At 40.1% G+C, this 26,904-nt stretch overlaps 1 protein-coding gene and 2 pseudogenes across 3 annotated transcripts in view; 1 reads left to right on the forward strand and 2 right to left on the reverse strand.

Moving 5' to 3' along the window:
- Nucleotides 1-68: 68 nt before the first annotated feature.
- The window catches only part of LOC146462429 (mitochondrial inner membrane m-AAA protease component paraplegin-like), a 32,078-nt gene continuing 5,242 nt past the window's right edge, over nt 69-26,904 (forward strand). Inside the window, exons 1-14 of the mRNA XM_085085661.1 lie at nt 69-433; nt 1,386-1,467; nt 1,613-1,678; nt 2,564-2,730; nt 2,973-3,053; nt 3,530-3,672; nt 4,865-4,985; nt 5,617-5,675; nt 6,602-6,710; nt 7,520-7,749; nt 8,983-9,044; nt 9,753-9,817; nt 11,131-11,293; nt 13,149-13,259. Coding sequence (XP_084941787.1) covers nt 203-433; nt 1,386-1,467; nt 1,613-1,678; nt 2,564-2,730; nt 2,973-3,053; nt 3,530-3,672; nt 4,865-4,985; nt 5,617-5,675; nt 6,602-6,710; nt 7,520-7,749; nt 8,983-9,044; nt 9,753-9,817; nt 11,131-11,293; nt 13,149-13,259 — 1,690 coding nt within the window. The 5' untranslated portion in view covers nt 69-202. The remainder of the gene's footprint in view (nt 434-1,385; nt 1,468-1,612; nt 1,679-2,563; nt 2,731-2,972; nt 3,054-3,529; nt 3,673-4,864; nt 4,986-5,616; nt 5,676-6,601; nt 6,711-7,519; nt 7,750-8,982; nt 9,045-9,752; nt 9,818-11,130; nt 11,294-13,148; nt 13,260-26,904) is intronic.
- On the reverse strand, nt 15,939-18,383 carry LOC146462430 (type I iodothyronine deiodinase-like; annotated as a pseudogene). The gene is made up of 2 exons (XR_014857139.1): nt 17,684-18,383; nt 15,939-16,257 (listed from the first exon to the last, which is right to left on the reverse strand). The product of XR_014857139.1 is annotated as a type I iodothyronine deiodinase-like (transcript).
- LOC146462431 (type I iodothyronine deiodinase-like) lies at nt 20,525-24,137 on the reverse strand (annotated as a pseudogene). The gene is made up of 2 exons (XR_014857140.1): nt 23,494-24,137; nt 20,525-21,969 (listed from the first exon to the last, which is right to left on the reverse strand). The product of XR_014857140.1 is annotated as a type I iodothyronine deiodinase-like (transcript).

The following is a 26,904-nucleotide window of genomic DNA, read 5'->3' on the forward strand; positions in this document are numbered from 1 at the left end:
AGTCTCAGTGGGTCATGTGATCACAATTTGGTCACGTGCTTATCAAGTGACATTTTACCTGACCGCTGCTCAAAAATATTGGGGATTCAAACAAAGATGGCGGATGGTTTGTTTTGAAAACTCTTACTCCTTTAATAGAACTGAATTTCTGCACGAACTGATTTGTTTTCGAAGCCTCGTGCAAAAGTAGCGATATGGGAAAATGAATCGCCTTTTAATCGACTCCTTACCCCGATTTTCCTGTAAATACTGGGCTTTCAACTTTGCCAGATTCCCAACAAGATTGTTGCATAACGCTACGTACACCAGTTCGAGATGTTTTGGCACTCTCAATAATAACAAGCAGCGCTTATCAAATCCAGTCAGTGTTGGACGAAGATGTCTTGAATGCAATTTGAGAAGATATTTGGGTAGTTTAACAAGAAACTCACAGGTTGGAGCTTTTTATGTATAAAATGTAAATTGTTGCGTTAATCCATGATGATAAAATTTATAAGCCCGTAATGTAATACATGTAGTGATGTAGATCTGTAATATAAACGAGTCAGCTTAATTTAAAAGTGCAGTAGTAGTTTCCCTCATTCAATGCCGTTGTGAGACAAGTCGTAGGTAACACTGTCAGTTACATCCGTTAAAAAAGTGGGGCGGTATCAATAATTTTTGAAACGAAATTTTGCCCATGCTAAAAATATTTCAAGAACGGTGCAGGTAGTTGACAGGGTAAGTTATCTCTTAACAAAAATTATCAGCACCGTACCGCTTTTTAATGGGTCTGTTCCAGTTTTTTGTCCTGATGTGTAGGCGGCCCTTGAAATTGTATTCCTCATCTGGGAGCCTTAAAATTACTGGATAAAATCTGGTTAAATCTTCCCATTATGGGTGATTTACATGTATACCAGGATGCATTCTGTGAACATCCCACGCCAAAGATATGCCGAGAGTTTCAAAGACCTTAAATCTTACACCAGGAGAGAAATTCTGGATATTTTTGGATTAACAACAGTTCATTTGAATGGTTGAAGTTTACAAAATCAGTAATCTATGCCAGGTAATGCCTCCATCTTACGTAACTTTATGCCAACGACCACAATCGTGCACCAGTATTCAGAGTGATTTGAAAACCCTCACCGAAGATCTTCGGCATAATGTTCATAAAATTGCAGCTTGGCTTTCAAGATAGTATACAGTACCTTAGTTTTGCATTAACATTCAATTTCCCAAGGGTGGTGAAGAATAATATTGGTAAGTGACTCTTGTGTGCTCAGCCTCCCTCCCCTTCAGACTTTCCCTTGCAGAATTGAAAGTAGAATTCATAGTACGTAATAAGTTTATTAAAATCTTCTTTATAATACTAGTTAATGTCAGTTTCTCTTTCCTTTTTGTAGGTGCAGGTTTCAGTAAAGAATGTTCATTCTCCTTCATTATATCAAGTGTATCTGCTCCTAAAAAGAAAAGATGCAAGACTTGGTGAGGGAACATTTTGTTGCACTGCAGTGTTATTGAGCACTTGTAACTACTGTACATAGTATAATTTTCACTTTTTAGACATTATTGTTATCTGCCACTGCTCATCACATGACGATTAATTTATAATAAATACATGTATCAATAGGCATTGCCAGATTCTTTTCAACAAGCCATCAGAGAAAACATGGCCAAGGAGATCAGCGGCAACAAGGTAATCTGTGAAACCACAACGGTGATTTGGAAAGGAAGGAACTGTAAGGGAAAAAGAAAAGATGACTTCTTCATTGTTTCAGACAAGAGAAAGCTGTCAGCTCAAAAATCCAATGAAGCTGATGACCACCTTGCCTAAGAAATGACCCATTGAATTTTTTTACTTTGCTACTGTTAAATTTTATCAAAAACATAGCTATGAGTATATCTTTGAAATGTCTTCTGATCAATTGTGCATCTCTGCTCTCCAAAGGCTGGATGGCAGGTTAATCATGTTTTGTATTTTCTCAAACCCCTAGTGATAATTTCTACCCTCAAAGCTGATATACTCTCGTAAGTTCTTCTTGTGCCTCGTAATTGTTTTTATTAACAAACTGCTTTTGTATGGGGTACATTTGATCCCAGTGGGGGGAAGGGGTGGGTACTACCTTTAATAGACTAATACAGGGAGGCCTGATCTGTCCAAAAGGGTACATACCATTTTTAAGGCTGGAGGTATTGTATATCAAAAGGATGGGATTTCATGGGCTAAATTGTTTTAAAGGGCCTATCAAAATATATGGAACAGTCCAACAGAAAAGATATGCAGTTTTTTTTATGGTAGGTTTGTGTAAGGGGTATCATTTCCTATGGAAGGTATATAATTATGTATGTGACGAAAGGGCTTCCTTTTCCTGCAAAAATGTTATATAAAAGGGTAAGGGTTTGATCCAGGGCTACTTTACTGTGATCAATCTTTCTCCTAACAAACATAATCTGGAGTTTCATTAAAGAATACACGTTACTAGTGCTTCTCCTCCCTATCTGGACATCCCATTGTTGAACAGATGTACCTACAGGGTACCTGATTACCACAGTAATATTTGAATCTTTGTATATTTTGAAGGTGACAGTCCAGGTCCTTTTGATTCTGACCCAGGAAATCAGGGTGGGTGGGTGTCCATCCTTCCGTGGCTGATGTTGGCAGTGTTCTACTTCCTAACAGCAGGATCTGACCCCACCCCAGAGACAACATGGTCAACTTTTTACAGAGAAATGCTATCTACGGGAGAGGTACATAATGTACATGGTTTATTACCAGCAGATCTCTTAAAGTTAACTGGTGTTACATAAAGGCACTGTCACACTAGGCAACTTTTCTTGCAACTTGTCTCGCAATTTTGCTGCAAGACAAGTTGCACGAATCGTTGCGTAGTGTAACATGCCCTGAAATTTTTTTGTTGCCACAATCGTCTACTTTCTTTTATTATGGCCCCAGCTTAGTTTGACTTGGCCTTTTTCTATGTTAATTTCAGGTAGAGCATTTGGAGGTGCCGTCAAGCCAGGACAGAATCTTTGTCTTTTTGCACAGAGGAGCAATGGTGGGAGGGAAGGAGGTAAACAAGAATATGACAAACTGAAATATTACACTCTACCCTCAAATATCTACATGTAGCCCCATTTTCAGACTTGATTCTGAATTACTATCTGAAGCAGTTGAGTTACAGTCATTTTTAGTCCTTGCACGTCCAATTTCAACTGCCCCAATACACATAAACTTATATGGTCTGTTAAAACAACTTTATGGTCTGTACAGACAGGCAAAGCAGTAGTCAAACTGTAAAAGGAGATTTTGGTCCAATAAAAAGCTTATATGTTTATATATGTGAAATGAGCTATTTGCTGCTGAGGACCAAAATGGCAAAGTTTCAGATCAAACCACTGAACAACCAAACTGTGCACCCCTGGGGGTATTTTGTTGTCCTACATCTTTACATTAAATTCCCTGCCCCTTGCCTTGATTTTAAGCTATGTTCAACCTTCTAGGCTGAATATGTTTGACTTAATCAATGTTCTATTTGTGTTTTTACAGATAATAACCCATGGCCCACACTTTGTGTTCAGCATCGCAAGCTTGGATAGCTTTGAACAAAAGATGGCAGCCGCTCAAGCTGACCTGCGCATACCATCCAGTGACTATATTCCAATCAGATATAGAACCAAGAATGAACTGCTGTAAGTTGGTACCACTCTAAACTCCTGCAAACACTGGATGCATATGGGGCACTAGGGAGCTTAATATTGTTTTTCACTCGTCAGGTCTTTTTGGCCAGTGTGTGATAACCAAGCCTAGTGCACATGATGCCCACCAATTTGTCTAACTTGGATTCAAATCTCAGACTCAGATCAGCCCTTATTGGGGTTGGGTTTTGACCCGTTTTAGTCTGAAAACGGATACAGATTTTGACCATTATGGTCTTAAAGCTACCGTTACACGTTGAAACTTTTAGCTGAAACTTGTGTGTAATGGCTCTGCGAAACAAGTTTCACGAACTGGTGTTACACAGTGAAACTCTTGTTTTTTCACCACTTCGACCGTTGCGAGCAGTTGCAGAAGTAGGAAGCGGTTCTACTTTTCGTGAAACTTGTCTCGCAATGGAAGTTCGAAAAAGTTTCACGAAACCGACCATGTTACATGGTGCAATATCTGCTGAAACTTGTTTCACAGCGCTGTTGCACACAAGTTTCAGCTAAGAGTTTCAATGTGTAACGGCAGCTTAAATCGGGTATGGTTTTCAAAGGAACCACAAGAACATAATTATAAATGTACCGGTATTTGTCTTTTCAACTACAAATGAATAGTAGAGAAAGAAAAGAATCCAAAATATATCATTCAAGCTGAATTTTCTGGTGAAGTTTACCAATTCTTGACTTTGGTACTGATGCAAAGCTTAATTACACTACAAGCCAGGTCTGAAAACAGGTATGGACAATGGCCCTTTTTTTTATGGTCCCTTACATCCTACACATGATCATGATATAATTATACCCTTCAGCTCTATTTCCTTAACCAAAGAAAATCATTAAAAGCAGGTTACCTGATAAGTTACACCACTGGAAGTTGTGCTGTTTTTTAAGGTAGATTTCCACTGTTGTGTAAATTTAAAGTGCGTATGGATGTACGTTGGGCTGGCTTCATGTACTGTACATAAACAAAATAAGAAGCAACATATGGACAGCTTGCGTAAACATAAAAAGATGAGCGCTGTTCAACTTTTTTTCGTTAACGCACATAGCTCACACATCACTTCTTTCTTTATTTACGTACATAAAGCCAGCAAAATAAAATTTACGCGATGATGGAAATCAGCTTTAGTGGAACTGTCCTGTAAACGTGGCTTCTGGCAAATACATATTCATTTGACAGATCTACAGCGTTGAATGCTGCAGTGTCAATTGCCATCCTGGGTATCATCTGGTACCTGGTTTATGGTAGAGGAACAAAAAGTGGAAACAAATCAGGAGGTATCCTGGGAAGCAATCCATTTGTAAGTTGGAAATTATTGGATAAAGAAATTGCAATAATTTTATTCTGAATACCTGATTAGCTAGCTGGTGCTGTGGACACTAATTCATGGGCAGTGTTGGAGAGGAGGGCCATCAAAGGTACTAGTAGAATTTCGCATTGAGGAGGTGACCACCTGAATGTAGGTCTGCCAACTGTATGGATAAACGTCATCCTGTGCCTACTCCTGTAAGCAATAGACTTAAGGCCCCGTGCAGGTTAGTGCCCCTGCCAAGCACAGGCACTACCTCCAAGGGTAGTAGTACTCTGGCACCGTCCCTGGGTGAGGTACTGGTCTGAACAGGATTTTACAAGTCAGTTCCCACACTTTTTCCTCATGCCTCTCTATGCCTATGATACAGTAAACAAAATGGTGGGTGCTATATTGACGAATGATTTCTCCTTGAATTGGGGGCCAAAGATTCTGAACAATGTCCTTTTCAGTGCCAGGCACAGAGCCCTGGCATGGCCACCTAGTCTGAATGGGGCTTAACAAATGAACAGTCATTTGAATGCATTTTAAAATTTCTTGAATGGATTGCCATTGTAAAGTTTGCTTTATTTGCACTGGTCAGGTTGATCAGTTCATGACTGTTCTGTTGTCCATTTCATAGTCAAATTACATTAAAGCCAAGCCAACAGTGGTAATGCCTGGAGCAGGACAGGGAATAAGGTATGAAAGAAAATTAAAACCAGAGGCCTGTGCTAGCCTTTAGTTGTGCGATATGGACACCTTATACAAAGACTCAGAGAGCTTCAGTTGGGCTACCTGTGGAAATTCGTGACATGAAAAATAATTTGAATGCCCACCATTTCTAGACTTGTGTCCTCACGGCACATGCAATAATCAGGGGCAAAGGAAAAAATCACCCTTGAAAAAATGAGACAAATATACTGAAAGCACATCTTTGCTTCATATGTACTTGTTTTGTGGAAGACTGCAGGGTCCGGCCAGTGATTAGACTTGTATATAAGGTTTAATGTATTATTTAATACAAATTAATTATGGCTAAATTCCTGGGCATCGGCATTACTGCAGAGTACTTAGGAGATCAAGGGTTCAGATGCTGTCTGTTAATAAAATCAAAGAAAATCTGTCAAGATCACGTTTGCTCTGCTGAACACTTATACATACAAATTCAGATGACTGCAGTGATATTTAAAGCCATTGGCCTTGTCAGGGGCAGACTGTCACCTATTTGCCCAAAAAAGTGTTACTTCGGATGATGAAAAAACATATTTGTACCGACGGAAACGTTAAAATAATGGTTTAGTTTTGTTAACAATAACCCTACTACTACACAGCAACTGGTATCTTTCATCTTTGGCTGTGGATGGCTAGGATGGAAATGGATTGCAACTTTTGTAACAAATTGACCAGTTTTTTCAAGTTCCTTCTGAGTACTTTGAAAACATTGCTAAAAACTGAACATTGGTTATTCTTTCTTGGAGAAATCATTTCATATGTTCCTCTAATTTCGTGTAGGAAAAGAGGTTCTTAGTCAAACATTTGGGCAGCAAGATACATGTTTAGCAAAATCTCCATGACATTGCCCCTTTGAACAATAGGTGACTGTTTTGTCTCCATTCCTCCTATAGCTTCAAAGATGTTGCCGGTATGGAAGAGGCTAAACTCGAAGTGATGGAATTTGTAGACTACCTTAAGTCACCTTTAAGGTATTCAGAGCTTGGAGCAAAAATACCCAAGGTAATGTAGGTTCATTTCTATAAAGGATGCTATTGGTAGCAGTATACACAGCACTTGCAGTCAACAAAAAGCAAATGAAAATGACAAAAGTCTAGTTGATTCTTTAACAGATTGATAGTTAAGGGTTTTATGCGTCTGATCTATCACAAGTGGAATTTTTCCTTGAATCAAAATTGTTCCAAATAAGCTGTGTTTCAAGTATCACAAAGACTAGTTATCATGTAAGAAACTAGCCTTTTCCAGGCTCTGGGTAAACCGTGGGAGACGCAAAGGAGCGCGCAAGAGGAACGCTTCTTCTTTGCGTCTCCCGCAGTACACCGAGAGTCTGGAACAGGTTAATAAGACACTTAGTATACATGTAGTTCTGTTACATGTATTTTAGTTTTTGACAAAAAATACTAAATAAACGAGAATTATTGAAAGTTGTAAATAAATCTGCCAGACATCACTTTTGTAAACTTTCTTTCTGTTATCAAGCATGTTGGCATACAGTACATACACTGTACGTGCATTTATTACATCTCTCATTTAGTACGCGGCCGGCGTGATTGGTCAATTTTGCGGGCTGTATTTCACTGTACGGCCCGCTAAACTTCAACTAGTTTCCTTTCCCGCGCGCTCGATTAACCTCAGAGATATAATGAATATCTTACTAACCTCGTTTTCTCGGTCCGTACTGTAAGTTACGGATCCTCGTTTTTCCCGTTGATCTATGGCCCAGGCGTGAACTCGGTCCGTAACTTACAGTGCAGACCTCGAACTCGGTTAGTAAGAGGTATGTATTTTCAAATACTCTTAACCATTTTAAGGGCGCCCTCCTCGTTGGTCCGCCCGGTACGGGCAAGACTTTGTTAGCCAAAGCAGTAGCAACAGAGGCAGATGTTCCGTTCCTCACCATGGCCGGCTCAGACTTTGTGGAAGTATTTTCGGGTGTTGGTTCAGCTAGAGTCAGGGATCTGTTCAACCGCGCCAAGAAGCTAGCTCCGTGTATCTTGTACATTGATGAGGTGGATGCCATTGGAAGATCAAGGAAAGGAAAGTGAGTTGATGGTAGTGATTCTGGTTCAAGTCCCGGGGGGGATACTCCCATAAATTTGGGATAGGTGTGTGCCGCCCAGGTTCTTAAACCCTGACCCTATTTAAGGATGAGACAAACGAAGATTGATACCCTATTTAAGGCCCAAACCCGAACAATGACACCCTATTCAAGGGAAAAACAAAAACTAAGAATTTAATGTCGTGAACGGCTTTATTTCGTTTCTGTAACATCGGAAGTTAAACATCAAGCATAGAATACTGGAGTAAGCCTAGTTTAATAATATGCCATCATTACCATGGAACATCCTTCACAGAAGTTTGGTCACTATTGTGACAGTGTTATGCTGATACAACTTAGGTACCCTATCTAAGGATCACGCTGGGAACACAATGCCAACACGTGCAAAAATGATACCCTATTTAAGGATCGAGACTCTCAAAAACCATACCCTATCGGGCGGCACATACCTATCTAGACCATATATGGGAGTACCCTCCCCCCCCCCCCCCCGGTGTTCAAGTACATGCGAACTTATTGTTTTATTCTCTTCATGTCTCTTAGGCCTGATCCAAACGTCGCGCTATTGCCGTGTCGAACTAAATTCAAGAATTGAATTCGACTTAAACACGGCAGTAGCACGACGTTTAAAACCATTTAGTTCGGCAGGCTGAATTAAGTTCTGCACGACTATTTAGCACGGCAGTAGCACGGCAGGCCCTGTCGTGCAGTGCGACTTGATTTCAAACAGCGAGCTATTGCCGTGCTGAACCAAATTCATAAATTATTTTAGTGTATTTTGGCTTTATTTGCTCGTTCTACGCATTTCTATATTTTAGAATTAGGCACGACTGAATTAAATTCGACGTTTGAAATCACTGCCTTGCTACTGCCGGGTCAAATTGATTTAAGTTCGGCACGGCATTGGCACGACGTTTGGAACAGGCCTTAGCCTTCGAGTCAGCTAGCTGAGTATTTTTTCACGTTTTTAACGGCATATCTACTCCCTCGAAAACGAAAGGAATTAGTTTTCCAGTGTTACGAAATTGTGAGCTAACGTTTTGCCAAAGAAATTTGTAGATTTCCTTTACGACTAAATCGTAATTGCTGCAGCGATTAAGGCCTTCTGAGCAGATGTCCACTGAATTAAAGCGTTGGGTGCCCTGTTTCAAGGGCCGTGGTAGACGTTAACATCTTCATAGAGCCTCAAGTGATGAGTTTATTTCCATTACTCAGTTCTTTAGGTGGGCACAATGAACAAGAAAACACTTTGAATCAGCTGCTTGTGGAGATGGATGGTGAGTTGAGTGATAGATTCATGAATAAAGTCGATTTTTCATTGATGAGGGTAAGAAAGTGCCCCTAACCCTTCAATTTGTTTTCTTTTGGTAGATTTCCATATCTTTCAAGAACTCATTTTCGAAAAAAAATTTGAGAAATATTGAGACCCTTTTTTTTACGAGCGCTAGAAGTGAAGGCAGTCTTGTCGATATTTTCACCTATCGTTCGCATTAGTCCCCCACTCGGCCAAATGTGTGCAAATATGGAGCGTGACGTAAGAAAAGGACATCGTGCAAAAATATCCGAAGATTCGCGGTAATGCTTCAATTGTAAACAGAGAAAATGGTTGAAAAATGTGTGGTTTTTGGATGCAGCAACTCTCGAAATGTAGAGAAAGGAATCAGCATGCATAAGAATCCTTCTGGTGTCCTTTTCTTACGTCACAGGTAAGAAAGTGTCAAATATCGGACGCTTCTCATTGGCTCGTTCCTAATGAGCCCACGAGACAAAAATTTGTCCAGCGGGGCAAGTGCGCAAAAATTAAAAAATTTTAGTAACTTTTAGCGCTCGTAAAAAAAAAAGGATTCAATATTTCTAAAAAAAATTTTCGAAGATGAGTTCTTCACAGATATGGAAATCTACCAAAAGAAAACAAATTGAAGGGTTAGGGGCACTTAAACTAAATTTATCTGACACCTACAGTAATGTAAAAATTTGATTTTCAGGTATGAATACCATGGAGGGTGTTATCATGCTGGCTTCTACCAACAGAGAAGATATTCTAGACCAGGTAAATAAATACAAGTGTCTAACTTTCAAGACCATACAGTTGTATAATCTTTACAGTAAGCTGTTAAAACTATCACTCTCGCTACAGGAAGTTCATTTGGTTCCCAACGTTTGTGTAGCAACTTCAAGGAGTAGTTGTATTGTCTTGAAAGAAGATTTCGAACTTAGGATGGCCACAGTTTAAGTTCATCAGCTTAACGCTTCTCTGGTTTAATATGGCTGCTAAAACTGTGGCAAACCCTTACAAAAATAGCTTTTATTTGATGCGGAAATATACACATTCTGTTCTGAGGAGCGAACGGTTTCCGAGGGAGAAACTCAAGGAATACTGTGAGAGCTTGGCACTACCTCCTGGGGGCGCTATACACTGTGACTGACATGCAAGCCTGTCTTTTTAGTGTATTGTTTTCATTTAGTCTCCTGAAAAAGATCCTTGTTATAAAGAATTAGCATTTTCGTTTAAATATTTGAACTTAACGCGAAAAGAAGGCAAAATTTAAGCCCTGGGCTGAGTTGCTCGAAGCATGGTTAGCGCGAACCATTGGTTAAGAGGTATTAAAACCTGTAGGTTGTCATGGCATTTAACCCGGGTTAGCGCTAACCATGCTTCGAGAAACTGGACCCTGGGGAATAATTTTTTTTTTTCAGCCAGTGACACAGGCAAACCCGGAAAAAGAAAATCAGAGCTGAGTTTTCCTATCAGGAGTCGAACCTATGATCTTGTGATTACTAGTTCAGATGCTCTACACTGAGCTATAGAAGCATGAACCAAACATCCTGCACCAGGCTTTAAACGTAGCATCACACGTCGTTCACATATGCCACTCATCGACATTCAAATCCAAGAAATGGCCTTAGCTCCCACAAGTCTCCTGTAGCTCAGTGGTAGAGCATCCGAACTAGTAATCGAAAGGTCATAGGTTTGACTCCTGATAGGAGCACTCGGATTTCTTTTTTCCGAGTATGCCTGTGTCACTGACAAAAAAAATGTCTTGTCATTTATTCACCAGGCTTAAAAGATGTTATCACATTTCTTTCAAATCAATTATTGTCCGCAAGTGCGATTAGGGCTTAGTTTATGAAAAAAGAATTGGATACCAAAATAGAGGTAAAATTTCCAAACGAAGGAAATCAACGCGAGTCTAGAGATCTTGTATTTCTATCAAGGAAAAATATTTGATTGTCCAAAGACATTTTGTCTGGAAAACACTACAACGAATGTTGAGTTTACTGAAGAATCGTAAATGACCTGCTCGGGAATGGCTGAAGTCTACTCAACAGCAAGCTGCACTAAACTTTTTTTGTCCTTTGTAGGCTCTGTTGAGACCAGGAAGATTTGATCGGCATATCACGATTGACCTTCCCACTCTGATAGAGCGGCGGGCAATTTTTGAAGTTCACTTGAAGAAGCTTACTCTCAAGATGCCCGTCGAAAAGTACTCTAAACGATTGGCGGAGCTCACTCCTGGAAATAGCGGTATGATCTCCTTAGAAGTGTCATTTGTTGTTGTTGTTGTTGTTGTTGTTGTTGTTGTTGTTTGTCCAGTTGGATGGTTCTAGTTGTTGTTGTTTTGTGATTGCTACAATAGGCCCTTCTCCAAAATGGCGGCCAAAAATTCAAATAAGTTAAAATTAAAAACGTATACCAGCACTAGAAAGAGCACTTTTACTTTAGTAACCCTGCAAAGTTTCAACATATCAGGTGTAATATTAGTTGAGAAAATGTAAGTTGAAAAATGAAAAATTTACAGACGTTTGTATGACTGGGGGTATGACGTATACCCCCAGTCGTACAAACGTCTGTAAATTTGTCAAATTTCATCTTACATTTCCTAAGCTGATATAACACCTAATATGCTGAAACTTTGCAAGGTTACCAAAGTAAAGGTGCTCTTTCCAGAGCGGGTATCAGTTTTTCATTCCGTTCAATTTCAACTCATTCAAATCTGTTGCCGCCATTTTGGAGAAGGGTCTATTGTTTTCCGGCAGCCAACTGGACAAGATTGTAGAATTTTTTGTTAATTCACGCAGTTCTGTTCGACTGGGGCTCTGAGTAAGTAAGCCCAAGTGGTAAGGCTTAAGTAGCAGGAATTGAAGGGAGCAGAATTTTCTTCACCGAGGCTGTTGTTACCTTTTTGAAGATTCTCACTCAGTTTTTTTTTCCTTCGATCTTATGCTGACGTTGTGAGCGCTGGGTCTGTGCTCGCATCTTTCTTTTCTTGCTCTTCGTCTGTTTAATTAACCCTTTAGCCCCAAATCATTGGTATCCATCGGTCTTGTCAAACTATGGAATTGCGCGCCGGAAGCATATTCTTCTGTGGCTGGAAAGGCCAATTCTTGAATGACAGTCCTTTCCACAGGTGAGGCAGATGAAGGTAGAGTCTTTATGCTCCTCTTGCTGTTTCTTCTTTCTTCTCCTTCTCTTCTCTTCTGTGTTGGATGTGAGTGTTTCCTCAAAAGTATCAAGGCCATCTTTCACCGCTCCCCTCCAGGCTGATCTGTCTTTGGCAAGAGTTTCCCAAGAGTTGGTATTGATGTTCATGGATTTCAGGTCGCGTTTACAGATGTCTTTGAATTCAAGAGCTCAACGTAGAACCAACTATCGGCGAGTTGAAGAAGGCTTTCAATTGCCTTTCTTCTGGAAAGGCACCAGGGAAAGATGGCATCCCACAAGAGATTGCGAAACTCTGCACAGGATCCCTACTGATAGCCCCTAATAACAAAGAGCAAATTCTCCTATCTTGTCCCCATACATTTCCTTATAAAAGCACTGAGGAGAAGTTATTAATATATCAAGAAAATTCACCTTGGGTGATCGTATCCTAAATTCTCATGACCTCAGGGGTTGAACGAGTATTGATATTACAAGGAAAAATTTGATGTTGATCACTGGGCCTCAAGGGTTAAATCACAATGAACGTTTTGTCCGCGTTTTCGCAGACTTGGTGTCACTTGCATAAAAATATAAAATACCGGTAAATGTATAAACCACTTTAGTTAATAGTCACTCTATTTAGCGTAGAGCACTAATTGGGGACATTCTCTGGATCGAATTGGAATTTAGAAATGTTTGGCTTTGAGCAGAGGGAAATTCCGGAGAACCCGGAGAAAACCCTCTCGGAAAAAGGACGAGAACCAGCAACAAACTCAACCCACGGCATACACTGGTGTAAGGCGAGTGCTCTCACCACTGCGCCATCCCTGCGTCATGCTCCCTGCATGCTTTCTTGATTCGAGTTTGTTGCTTTTATTGTGAGTGGCCAGATGTGATGACTTGTACGTTTTAACTGTGTGCTGTTAATGTGCAACTATATATTTCTCTTTATTTCAAGGTGCCGACATTGCCAATATTTGTAACGAAGCAGCGCTGCACGCGGCCCGCTTGAATAAGAAAAGTGTGGACCAGAAAAACTTCGAGTATGCTGTGGAGAGAGTCATAGCTGGTAAGGATTATTGAATAATGATGATGATGATGATGATGATGATGTTGATGATGATGTCTATTTGAGAAAGGGTTGACTCCAAGGCTTAGTATGAGAGGCAGAGGCAGGAAAAATCCGGAAATCAAATGAATCACAAAATTCCCGGAAATCTCATCCGGAATTTTCGGGGTGAAACGGAACGTTGGGTTGTCATTTCTCTCGTTTCCAGTCTCCTATTAATAAAAGTCGCTCGGGATTGTAAATTGCAAGCGCCGATGGTAATCCCAACCGTTTTTTCTTGCAAATAGTAAACACTATAGTTGGGCTCCGCGCGCGCGGAACGCCATGGGTAAGAAAATATGGCAACCTATCGATACAAGAAATTTTGGTAGTGTGAAGTGATTCGATATCACAGATAACGGAGTTGTTGCTAAAGCTTTTAGACACTCTTTTCTGATTTGCGATATCAGGGCTGAGTATCTCCCGGCCACTCAATGCTAGGGGCGTTCAGCAGAAACGTTTTTCAGGCAACGTGTGTCGTTATTCATTTTATTCGGATAATATTTTCTTTAGGTACTCTGTAAAAGTGTGCTTGTGTCCATACACCTGAGTCGAGAGATGCATCCCGAAGCAAACTGCCTTGGTTAAGGACATAACGCGAATGTGAAGACTAGGGCTCAATCTTTCGAATTTTCCGGGGGATTTTTGTTTTTGTTTTTCAAATCACAAGGCGTAGAGATCGCGCTTCCTCGGTATCATAAAAAGCGCCAAAAACTCGACTTATACACTGAACTATTTATTAAACTTAATATTTGCCTGCTTAACATTAATACAAGACTCAGATAATATATGTCAACAGCGGGTCGTTGGCCTGATATTTTTCCTTCTGTTCCTAATCCTTAAGTCGACATATTAATCCTCGAGCTAGAGAGGATCGCCTTTTGAGCGAGCTTTACTTCTCTATCTGTCATACTGGACATGTCAACTTTATAGATATAGGACAATGGAAGAGAATACCCTGCGTTAGACCTCGTCACTTGCGAAAAATCAGTCATCAGTCATTGGTCATAACACTACCCAAATATGGTCATGGTGCACTAAATACCATATTATAAGAAATCAACCTTTGTGTTGATTAAGGTATTATAAGAAAAATCAGTTCTCGATGGAGGAAGTTAACGCCAGAAAGTGTTAAATTTCAAATTGAGGGAGATTAACGCAATTAACACAAGGTGCCAAATTTACCGGAGAAGTTATTTCAGTAAGCTGAAAGACTCCCATTAAGGCTTTCAAATACCCATAAGTATTAATAACCATTGTTTTCGAGTAGAGCAATTCAAGAAATGTGGGAAATTTAATAGGGAAAACAGAGAAGGGTTCCTTTTCTGTGGAGAAAGATTTTGTTGATGACTCAAAATCTATCTTGACCGAAATCCTAGAGGCAGATGTTGAAATTTCCTCCTGTGAGAGCGACCAATGAATATTGTAAACGAGCTACCTAGATTAATTTGTGAGAGATTCAAATACAGTACGCGGAAATGTTTTCTAGGTGTCAAGAACTGTCTTGACTGAATCCAGAATTTGGGATGAAAATGATGGAAATTAAGGTAGCGGAAATGAAGGCTATACACTTAATTAACAGCGCAGAAATGAACGCTCTCGAAAATTAACGCGAATTTTTAAAATTCACGTCGTTTTCCTATAATAGCCGGGGTATTCGTCGTCCGTAGTAAACAGATATCCCGCGATATACGTAATTTCGTATGTCGGGGAGAAAGATAATAATAATAATAATAATAATAATAATAATAATAATAATAATGATAATAATAACAATTTGTATAGCCCATTAGCGCCTTAAAATGAACTTAGGTTTAAAATACAATCCTAAAAATACAAAGTCGAGAAAATTTTAAATAAAGTCTAAATGGGTTCTATCGCCATATGAAAGTATTAAACTTTTGGAACTCATCCATAAGCATCCATCAAAAGATATCCCGTCAGCTGTCTCTTAAAACAGCCGTTCTCACACTAGAGGACGCATTACCCTACTGGACGAACTTTGCCAAGCATTTGTTGTTCGTCTGGTTACGCAACGCAAGTATAAAGACGGGCACAAGACGCATTAGCCGTCTGGACGAACTGTCTTCCGTTGTGCTTCGTTTCCACTCCACCACCGACGCAGTACCACAGTTTCTTGAGACCTTTAGAAACTAACCCCCTACTAACGAAGCAACTGTGTCATTTTCTTCTATTGCCTCTTTCACTCCGTTTGCATACCTTGTTTAAGATCATAGTTGCGTTTTAACTTAACATTGTATACAAAACACTCCAAATGTCCGCTAGTAAATTTAAAGGTGAAAGTGTTTAACAGTTGATTGAAAGCCGATTAAGTGGTATCTAAAGTCTCTGTAGTCCTCAAAATTTGTTCAACCAGAATTGTTTACCAGGCCCCAGTTGTTCAAAGGCCGGGTAACATTATCCACTGGATAAGGCACTATTCAGTCCTATTCAGGGTCTAAAATAAACTTCACGTTAAACGCTGTCCAAGGTTTTCTTACACTCTCAGACTTAACTGTGGTTAGATTGTGCATATTCGCTTGTACAAGAGGAAATACTGAAGTCTTCGCACAGATTGGAACTGTCGGATAGTGACTAATCCATAGGATAAAGTTATCCAGCCTTTGAACAACTGGCCCCAGAATATCAGTTTTAAGAAATAAACATTGAATCACTGCTAAGTTGTGCAACAGTCTTTCAACTACTCGGCTTTGTAGTCATCGAGCCAGCTCTGCAACTCCGTAAAGTTGTATTCGTACGGGCCATTACCACCCAAATAAACTATTCGTCCATGTTGTATTACGACAAGTCTCTCAGGGAACCCTCCGTAAGCTTTGGTGGCTTCGTCCTCCATTGTATCAACCAGCACTGGGACAGTACATCGGCTGGAATTTTTCAAGTTTTCTGCAGCCTCGCAGCGTTCCTTCAAACTCCTATGCTGTGCGATTTTAACGGTGTTCTGTGAAAGAGGCAAGAAGCAACTTGCTGTGAATTCTTTCTGAGTCTTGATAATCAAACGTACCATGTAAAGAACTCCGTGGTTAACTTTCAAACTGTCAATTTTGGAAAGCGAAAGAAATGCGAGGCGTGAAGAAAAAATTTACAGGCCCCAGTTCTTATGGTTGGAGTACATTTTTTGCCGCCAGATAGCGATTTATTCACTGCACTGTAGGAATTTATTCATGCGAGTGTATATTCAGGCGGCAATCAACCTTTCATACGCCCGCACGCACAACTATCCCTAAGGGAGGGGAGGGAAGGGCTGCTTATAGCTTGTCGCAAGTGTCGCGAAATATTTTCTCCGCCCCGTTTTCCTAGTGTCTTTCCTTCTCACTCCTCACAGTATTGATCTGATTTAATTCTTTTTTTCATGCGTGCCAAATTTCCCTCACTACACAATAAATCTGAGTGTTTGAACACGCTATTCTTTGAGTTAATTTATACGCCCTATTTCGTCTAGTCAGTACAATTCAAGTTAGAGATATCGATCGAATTTGGACTGTTTTCCAGGATTATCCTATTCGCTTAAGTAAAGTCTGCCAATTGTTATTTTCCGTGATTTTTGGACTGATTTATGATGATCGTGACCAGTTTTTCTGCGACTTGAACTTCATTCGACACGGCTGAAATCTGACGTAAAATAAATTAGGCCTTTATCTGATAAGAATCTATTTCGGGAAAAGAGCAAAACAGCGCCATGCTAAATGACTTGCTGACAGTATTCATTCGAATGGTTATGGTGATCGGCGCGCAGGCTCGAACGGTTGTAGTAGCCGGAGAAAGGAGTTGAGCTTGATGTCCGACACTTTCTCAAGTTCGTGCTTTGATCTGAGATCATTCACTTATTACTGATGCCAAAAAGCTGAATGCCCTCAAGCGACTTCGATGACCGAACAAACATCCGGAGGAACAAAAGTTTTTTTTGTTTGTTTTTTAAATAAATTTTGCCTAAAATCCGCGGTAGACGGTGCTAGGAAAAATGTGCAGAATCTATCTTAGTTAACAAGAATTGGTTGAATTGGTTGTAACAGCGTGAAAACATACAGGGTAATTAACAAACTGATTCAACAAAACTCAGTAAGTTGACCTAGCTTATAGCCAGTTGCAGGCGTTCAGATAGAACTCGGCTTCTCTTCCAAGTCTCTCCGCATAATTATCATTCGCTCCCATAGCGGTTACTTTGTGCCGCTCCCATTTATGTGCCAAGAACAGGCTACTTAGCCTAGCTTAGCCTACCAGATGAGTCTTCGATACCTCAGTAGGTAGAGCGTTCATACTGAGGTTGTCCCCGTTGGGAACTCGAATTTTGTTTCCTTTCGAGTAAGTCGACATTGGTTGTGTTCGCAAGTGCATAAACAGTTCTTTAACAGAAAAAAGAAACTTACGTGCCAGCCCCATTCGTCGGTTGGATGAGCTTCGCAAACGTAAACAACAACAAAATCTGCTATGTGTTTAAAATCCCGAACGATTTTTGGAAAATCATTCACCAAGGGAACTGAAAATGCAGTTCAGGTGCTGCTGCCGAAGTTAAGCACCAGAGGCCGGTTTCCGTTCACGAAATCCAGCAATGTGCACTCTTTGCCTTCAGTGGTGACCAGCTTGCAGTTTGGTGCACGAGAGCCGAGTTGGACCGTCTTGTTCAGATCGCATATAAATAATTTTAAAACGGCTGAAAACATCTTAGTAGTCCCATAGTCATCCCAAAAGTCTTGATAAGGGATCTTAAGGTAACGTTCTTCGCGTCTTTTTAGTCGTTCTTTGAGGAAAGGAATGTACGAAGCGATTCGTAACACAATCACCAGAATTGCGACTTTTACGACGGTTAAGCCCGTCGCGATTCTATGAGTCAACGCCGACATCTCCAACGTTATCAGAAAGGTCGATCGAAATAATCTGCTTGGACGAATATTGACCCGGTTATAAATAACAGCGCAACTGTTCATGAACTTTCAAGTGGGAATTAACATTTTTCAGATGTTTTGAGTTGCTTGTTTGTATCACGAGTTTGTTTGAATGATGTGGTGAAGAGATCCTTCTTTTCGCCACTTACCGGTACGTACGTTCCACTTCACACGGTCACGTCTTAGGATTAATTAATTTTAGGATTTAATTTATGGGCACCAATCTGCGAAACTGCTGAACGTGCAGAACCTACTAAAATGACTTTATAATATTTTTACACTAGCATTTCAATGTGATCAACACCAGCGTTTAAATTCGTATATAACAAGACGCTATCTATTTGGGAAAGGGTTGACTCCAAGTCTTAGTATGAGAGGCAGAGGTAGGAAAAATCTGGAAATTTCGGTCAAAAATCAAATGGATAACAAACTTCCTGGAAATTTCATCGGGAATTTTCGGGCTGGAACGGAACTTCGGGTTGACATTTCTCTCGTTTCCAGTCTCCTATCAATGAAAGTCGCTCGGCATTGCAAATGGCAAGCGCCAACGGTAATCCTAACCGTTTTTACTTGCAAATAGTAAACACACCACGTGCCTGAACTAACGATGCAAATTATAGCGGGGCTCTGCGCGCGCGGAACGCCATGGGTAAGAAAATATGGTAACCTATCGATGGTAGAAATTTTGGTAGTGTGAAATGATTCGATATCACAGATAACGGAGTTCTTGCTGAAGCTATTAGACACTCTTTTCTGATTTGCAATATCAGGGCTAAGTGTATCCCGGCTGCCCAATGCTAGGGGCGTTCAGCAGGAGCGTTTTGCAGGCAACGTGTGTCGTCATTCACTTTATTAGGATATTTTTTTGGGGTACTCTGTTTAATTGTGCTTGTGTCTATACGCCTGAGTCGAGAGATGCATCCCGAAGCAAACTGCCTTGGTTAAGGACATAACGCGAATGTGAAGACTAGGGCTCAATCTTTCAAATTTTATTATTATTTTTTTTTTGTTTTGGTTTTTTTTTTTTTTCAAATCAGAAGACGTAGAGCACCGCGCTTCCTCAATATCATAATCAAAGCCTCCTGTGAGCCAACTCGTGAATGCAGAATTGAATACATGTAGTGGTAACCGTAAAGGATTCGTGGACGATTAAATTACACGCGCACTCTGATTCCTTCCCATGCATACGTGAAGCAATGCAAGGGTGGACGTGTGCGTTTCTTTTGGTGGTTTTGCGTGGTTGCCAATCGACAAAAAAGCGTCCAGTTTTTCTTCCAAGAACCTCCGTAATATTTTTTTCCTCGTGTCGTGTTGTTGGCGAATGAAACTTGACACATTTGAACGACTTTGGTTGCCTAGCACATGACCTAAATCTTCCTGTTTTCAGCATAGTAATATTCCTTTCTACGTTCAAACGACGGCTTCTGTCACGTTTTATATCAGAAGCTTTCAATCTTGCTAAAGTTGCTATTTTGGCTTTATATTGTCGCTGTGCATTAGGAAATTTTCAGTGTTAACATTTGTTCTCTTGAATCGATCTTATCTCTTACACTGGACCCCGAATGAAATTTATCGCGGCTTCTGTCTGGGCGAATTTCATCCGCTAGTTGCGACGACATGTGTTTGTTTACATTACGCCCAGTTGTCACGTTCATCAATAAAAATAGAAAAACAGACAAAACTAAGAACCTTTCCTAATTAAAAAAAATTATACAGATAGGTCTTTTTATAGGCCTAAGAAGCACAAGCATATAATTTTCGCCACGAGGCGACTTGCAAGCGATTTGAAGTCAATTTTGAAGCGAACTTATCCAAGCACGTTTTTCAAACATTTTGCAAAAACTGTTTGGAATACGAAAAATCGGTCTATTAAAATAGTATTTTAGTACAAATTCACAATCAAACCTGTAATTTTTTCTGTGTTGTATTCCGAGAAACACTGGAACATTACCAAGGAACTCTGCGGATTAAAAGTTAATTTGAGATCCGCCCGCTCATCAGGCTAATAAAACCACAACGCGAACAAAAATTTCTTCGCCGTTAATGCTTGATTTCCGCTGTTGAAACTGTCGAGCATCCCTTAGAAGTTTCCTGTTTCGATTCACCGTTTCCGAGAGGTGTGTTTCCCTTCCGAAAACGAATTTCAACCAGCGCCAGAGTGAAATTCCGCTACATTACGATCACTCATTCACTGCGCATGCCTGAAAGTTAACAACAGAACCAATCAAGCAACCAAGTGAAAACGCCACCATCGCTATAACTCGTTTATTGCGCATGCGCGCATTCACGAGTTAAAAAGCGCAAAACTAAATTCCTTTCACACTCGATTTTCATACTGAACTATTTATTATACTTGATATTTGCCTGCTTGTGTAACACATCAACATTGATTCAAGACTCAGATAATATATTACAACAGCGGGCCGTTAACCTGATATTTTTCCTTCTGTTCCTAATCCTTAAGTCAACATATCAATCCTCGAGCTAGAGAGGATCGCCTTTTGCGCGAGCTTTACTTCTCTATCTGTCATAATGGACATGTCAACTTTATAGATATAGGACATTAAAAGAGAATACCCTGCGTTAGACCACGTCACTTTCGAAAAATTAGTTTTCGAGTTAAGGATAATTCCTAGGGATATCAGTCATCAGTCATTGGTCATAACACTACCCAAATATGGTCATGGTGCACTGAATACCGTATTATAGGAAATCAAAGTTTGTGTTGAGTAAGGTATTATAAGAAAAATTAGTTCTCAATAGAGGAAGTTAACGCCAGAGAGTGTGTAAAATTTTAAATTGAGGGAGATTAAAGCAATTAACACAAGGTGCCAAATTTACCGGAGAAGTTATTTCAGTAAGCCGAAAGACTCCCATTAAGGCTTTAAATACCCATAAGTATTAATAACCATTGTTTTCGAGTAGAGCAATTCAAGAAGTGTGGGAAATTTAATAGGGAAAACAGAGAAGGGTTCGTTTTCTGTGGAGAAAGATTTTGTTGATGACTCAAAATCTATCTTGGTCGAAATCCTAGGGGTAGATGTTGAGATTTCCTCCTGTTAGAGCGACCAATGAATATTGTAAACGAGCTACCTAGATTAATTTGTGAGAGATTCAAATACAGTACGCGGAAATGTTTTCTAGGTGTCAAGAACTGTCTAGACTGGATCCAGAATTTGGGATGAAAATGATGGAAATTAAGGTAGCGGAAATGAAGGCTATACACTTAATTAACAGCGCGGAAATCAACGCTCACGAAAATTAACGCGAATTTTTTACAATTTGTTACCTTGATCACGGTTGCGTTTTCTCTACATTGTATACAAAACACTCCAAATGTCCGGTAGTAAAATGTTAAAGGTGAATGTGTTTAGGAGTTGATTGAAAGCTGTTTAAGTGGTTTCTAAAGTCTCTGTAATCCTCAAAATTTGTTCAACCAGGATTGTTTACCAGAATATCAGTTTTAAGAAATAAACATTGAATCACCGCTAAGTTGTGCAACAGTCTTTCAACTTCTCGGCTTTGTAGTCATCGAGCCAGCTCTGCAACTCCGTAAAGTTGTATTCGTACGGACCATTACCACCCAAATAAACTATTCGTCCATGTTGTATTACGACAAGTCTCTCAGGGAACCCTCCATAAGCTTTGGTGGCTTTGTCCTCCATTGTATCAACCAGCACTGGGACAGTACATCGGCTGGAATTTTTCAAGTTTTCTGCAGCCTCGCAGCGTTCCTTCAAACTCCTATGCTGTGCAATTTTAACGGTGTTCTGTGAAAGAGTCAAGAAGCAACTTGCTGTGAATTCTTTTCGAGTCTTGATAATCAAACGTACCAGGCAACAAAACTCCGTTGTTAACTTTCAAACTGTCAATTGTGGAAAGCGAAAGAAATGCGAGGCGCGAAGAAAAAATATCAGGCCCCAGTTCTTCGAAGAACGGATAACTTAATCCAGCGGATAAAATGTTTGGTTGGAGTACATTTTTTGCCGCCAGATAGCGATTTATTCACTGCACTGTAGGAATTTATTCATGCGAGTGTATATTCAGGCGGCACTCAACCTTCACATACGCTCGCACGCACAACTATCCCTAAGGGAGGGGAGGGAGGGGCTGCTTAAAGCTTATAGGAAGTGTCGCGAAATATTTTCTCCGCCCCGTTTTCCTAGTATCTTTTCTTGTCACTCCTCACAGTATTGATCTGATTTGATTCTCTTTTTTTTCTTTTTTTTTTTCGTGCGTGCCAAATTTCCCTTCCTACACAATAAATCTGAGAACTTTAAACACGCTATTCTTTGAGTTAATTTATACGCCCCATTTCGTCGCGCGTCAGTACAATTCAAGTTAGAGATATCGATCGAATCTGCACTGTTTCCCACGATTATCCTGTTCGCTTAAGTAAAGTCTGCCAATTGTTGTTTTCCGTGATTTTTGGACTGACTTATGATGATCGTAACCAGTTTTTGTGCGGCTTGAACTTCATTCGACACGGCTGAAATCCGACGTAAAGTAAACTGGGCCTTTATCTGATAAGAATTCATTTTGGGAAAAGAGCAAAACAGCGCCATGCGAAATGACTTGCCAACAGTATCCATTCGAATGGTCAAAGTGACCGGCAAGCAGGCTCGAACTGCACTAACCGGAGAAAGGAGGTGCGCTTGATAACCGACACTTTCTCAAGTCCGTACTTTGATCTGAGATCATTCACTGATTACTGATGCCAAAACGCTGAACGCCCTCAAGCGACTTCGATGACCGAACATACCACCGAAGGAACAAAAGTTGTTTGTTTTAGGTTTTTTGTTTGTTTTTTTTTTTGTTTGTTTGTTTTGTTTTTTTTTTAAATAAATTTTGCCTAAAGTCTGCAGTAGATGGTCCTGGGAAAAATGTGCAGAATCTATCTTAGTTAACAAGAATTGGTTGAATAGGTTGTAACAGCGTGAAAACATACAGGGTAATTAACAAACTGATTCAACAAAACCCAGTAAGGTGACCTACTGTAGCTTATAGCCAGTTGCAGGCTTTCAGATAGAACTCGGCTTCTCTCCCAAGTCTCTCCACATAATTATCATTCGCTCCCATAGCGGTTTCTTCGTGCCGCTCCCATTTATGTGCCAAGAACAGGCTACTTAGCCTAGCTTAGCCCACCAAATGGGTCTTCAATACCTCAGTGGGTAGAGCGTTCCTACTGAGGTTGCCCCCGTTGGAAACTCGAATTTTGTTTCCTTTCGAGTAAGTCGACATTGGTTGTGTTCGCAAGTGCATAAACAAGTTTTTAACAGAAAAAAGAAACTTACGTGCCAGCCCCATTCGTCGGTTGGATGAGCTTCGCAAACGTAAACAACAACAAAATCTGCCACATGTTTAAAATCCTGAACGATTTTTGGAAAATCATTCATGAAGGGAACTGAAAATGCAGTTCAGGTGCTGCTGCCGAAGTTAAGCACCAGAGGCCGGTTGCCGTTCACGAAATCCAGCAATGTGCACTCTTTGCCCTCAGTGGTGACCAGCTTGCAGTTCGGTGCACGAGAGCCGAGTTGGACCGTCTTGTTCAGATCGCATTTAAATGACTTTAAAACGGCTGAAAACATCTTAGTAGTCCCATAGTCATCCCAGAAGTCTTCATAAGGGACCTTGAAGTAGCGTTCTTCGCGTCTTTTTAGTCGTTCTTTGAGGAAAGGAATGTACGAAGCGATTCGTAACACAATCACTAGAATTGCGACTTTTGCCACGGTTAAGCCCGTCGCTATTCTATGAGTCAACGCCGACATCTCCAACATTATCGGAAAGCTCGATAGAAATCTGCTCGGACGAATTGGCCCGGTTATAAATAACAGCGCAACTGTTCATGAATATTCAAGTGGGAATTAACATTTTTCAGATGTTTTGAGTTGCTTGTTTGTATCACGAGTTTGTTTGAATGATGTGGTGAAGAGATCCTTCTTGTCGGTACGTACGTTCCACTTCAGTCAGTCACGTCTTAGGATTAATTAATTTCAGGATTTAATTATGGGCACCAGTCTGCGGAAGTGCCGAACCTGCAGAACCTACTAAAATGACTTTTTTTGTACACTACTGATTTCATTTAATTGCATTTTCAAAGTGATCATCACCAGCGTTAAATTCCTGTATACATGCGGTTGAGGAGAGCGTGACATGGCGTGACAGCTTTTGTTTTCTTTGCATTCTCTGCTGTTTTTCGGACGACTTAAAATTAATGAGTTAGATTAAGCTTCAATCTGGAAAAATGCCATCAAATTTTTATGTATTTAAAGCTATTAAGAATTATTATTTCTTAATTATATTCGAAAAAAGCCCTTGCTAAGATCTGTTTTTCCCGTTTAGTCAAAAACTGGGCAAAGGAAAGTTTGTGTTTTATTGGAGGCACCGTTCTTGACTAACACTTGCACCTCAGACCAAAACAAAAGTCGTCTGAACCGCCCATTTGCATCACTTGCTCGTGACTCTAAAAAGGACACCCAGTGCTTTCATTTTATGAGGAAATAACAGTTTGTGAGGAAGGAAACATTGACGAAAGTGCCGTGACAATGTTTTGGAACGTGACATCATTAGGAATGGCGAACGCTTTTTCAAACACAAAACTACAACGCGAAATTTAAAGGCAGATTTCATGAATCTCGCAGTCTCCATTTGGCTCAATGCGTCTCGGTTTCTCGATTTCCCTGTGCGAGGTTAAGGAAGTGTCCTGGATTGCAGCTAAGTATTAAATCAGATTATCTCATCTTCTCGTTAAGTCTCGAATTTCCTTTGTTTCCGAATAAAAAAAATCGGAAGAGATTGACGGAGAGAAAACCGAGGGAATAAGTAGAATAGAGTATCAGGAATTAAAAAAAATAAATGACTTGCTTTGCAGTTCCTCGGATTATTTACACTCTTTATAACGATGACCACAACTAAAACAAAATCCTTGAATCTAATTGGCTGTCAGCAGTCTTGATTTGAGCTATCATGCGCGCTGTGAAAGGACGCTTGCACTTCAGTGGTTCTCTTTGACACGTCTCCTATTTTTGACAAGATTGTTTGAGTCAACGTCAAAACAATGTCTACAACTCAGAGGTTTTTTTGAGTAAATTATTTCGTTATAAATAACCGCGCCATTGTTTGAGAAGAATTGGCAGTTAACATTTCTTAGATGTTTAGAAATCAATTCTCGAGTTGCTTGTTTAATAAGGCAGTCACGGGATGTCTCTGTTCATGTTTGATATAACCCTTACATTCCACTCCAGGTCCCAGTTGTTCAAAGAGTGGATAATGTTATCCACTGGATAGGTCGCTATCCGGCAGATGAAATGTGTCAGTGCAAGATTTCCCGTACAGTCAGCCCATAATTTGTGGATAGAGTAGAAGCATATGTCAAATTTAAGTATGGGATTGTGTGGAAAACTTGCCAAAAGCATTAGTTGGAGTACATCTGCTCCGCTGAATAGCGACTTATCCAGTGGATAAAGTTATCCACTCTTTGAACAACTGAGGCCAGATGGTTATTTTTTAGGATTTAATAATAACTGTAACAAAAATTTCAAATCTGTTTGGCTGTCGACAACCATGATTTTAGCTTTAATAGATGACAGTGCCCGCCATCACGCACCCGGCAATTTACCATTAATATTCAGAAGCACACAACGGGTCATTTCGTTGGATATCTGTTCGGAAAACCTTAATCGCCTCAGAAATCATTCAGATTTAGTTTTAAAGAAAATCTAAAGTTTTCCTTGGCAAAATATCAAGACTAATTCCTTTTGTTGGGGATGGGCAAATTCATGTTGTTAAAAATGCATGCGAAATAAGGTCAGCTAGCATTTTCGAAAAGCTTACAACTGCTGGTAAATTAGGGAAAGAAAATTCCATTTCCTCAAACTTTCTGTAATTTAAAAGTTCGCGAAAGTATCCGAACAGATCAATCCGTATTAGCTTATATAAATATACCTTTAAAAAATGACCACACACAAAACGACCTTTGAACACAGGAGACATTTGAAGTGTTTTGCTGAAATGTTCTCGTTGGTTACCCCTGAGTAGATTTATCCACAGACCATCTCAAAGGTTAGAACCACTTTTGGTTAATCCAAGGCTTGAATATCGGGAAAAAAAACGACTTAAATTCTTCATACATTAACTTAGTAAAAAGGCAGACCGCGTTTGTCCAGCTATCTTTTTTACTACACCAATAAAGATTGTTAGGACGTGCCTTTTACGTGCCACAATGACTTGCACAGAGCTGACTGCCACAGCCAAACCTCCTTTAAAGCAACGTGGTGCTAAGGCTCTGGATTGTGTCAGTTCTGAGGCCGAAATACTCAAAGACAAACCGCGTTTATCCAGCTATCGTTTTTGCTGCATCAACAAAGATTGTTAGGACGTGCTTTTGACATGCTACAATGACTTGCGCAGAGCTGAAGGGCGGTCAACCCTAACATTTGACAGGCACAGCCAAACCTTCTTTAAAGTGATGTGGTCCTAACTCTGCATTTTGTCAGTTCTGTGGTTGAAATCCTTAAGTGTAAACATGTAAATTAATTCAAAGGTCTTCTGCAGTCCTCAAATAACTTCATGACTCCAAGTTGTTTCAGCAAGAGTGTTAAGACGTCGTGAGAGATACTTTGAGATAACCCTTGTTACTGATTGAGTAATTCCAGTTACAAAACCGTTTTATGTTTGGAGAGCGTTCTTGGAATTAATGTGATTAG

This window comes from Pavona decussata, unplaced genomic scaffold, assembly GCF_977016875.1.
Source record: "Pavona decussata unplaced genomic scaffold, jaPavDecu1.1 SCAFFOLD_188, whole genome shotgun sequence".
In the NCBI taxonomy this organism is placed as follows: Eukaryota; Metazoa; Cnidaria; class Anthozoa; order Scleractinia; family Agariciidae; genus Pavona; species Pavona decussata.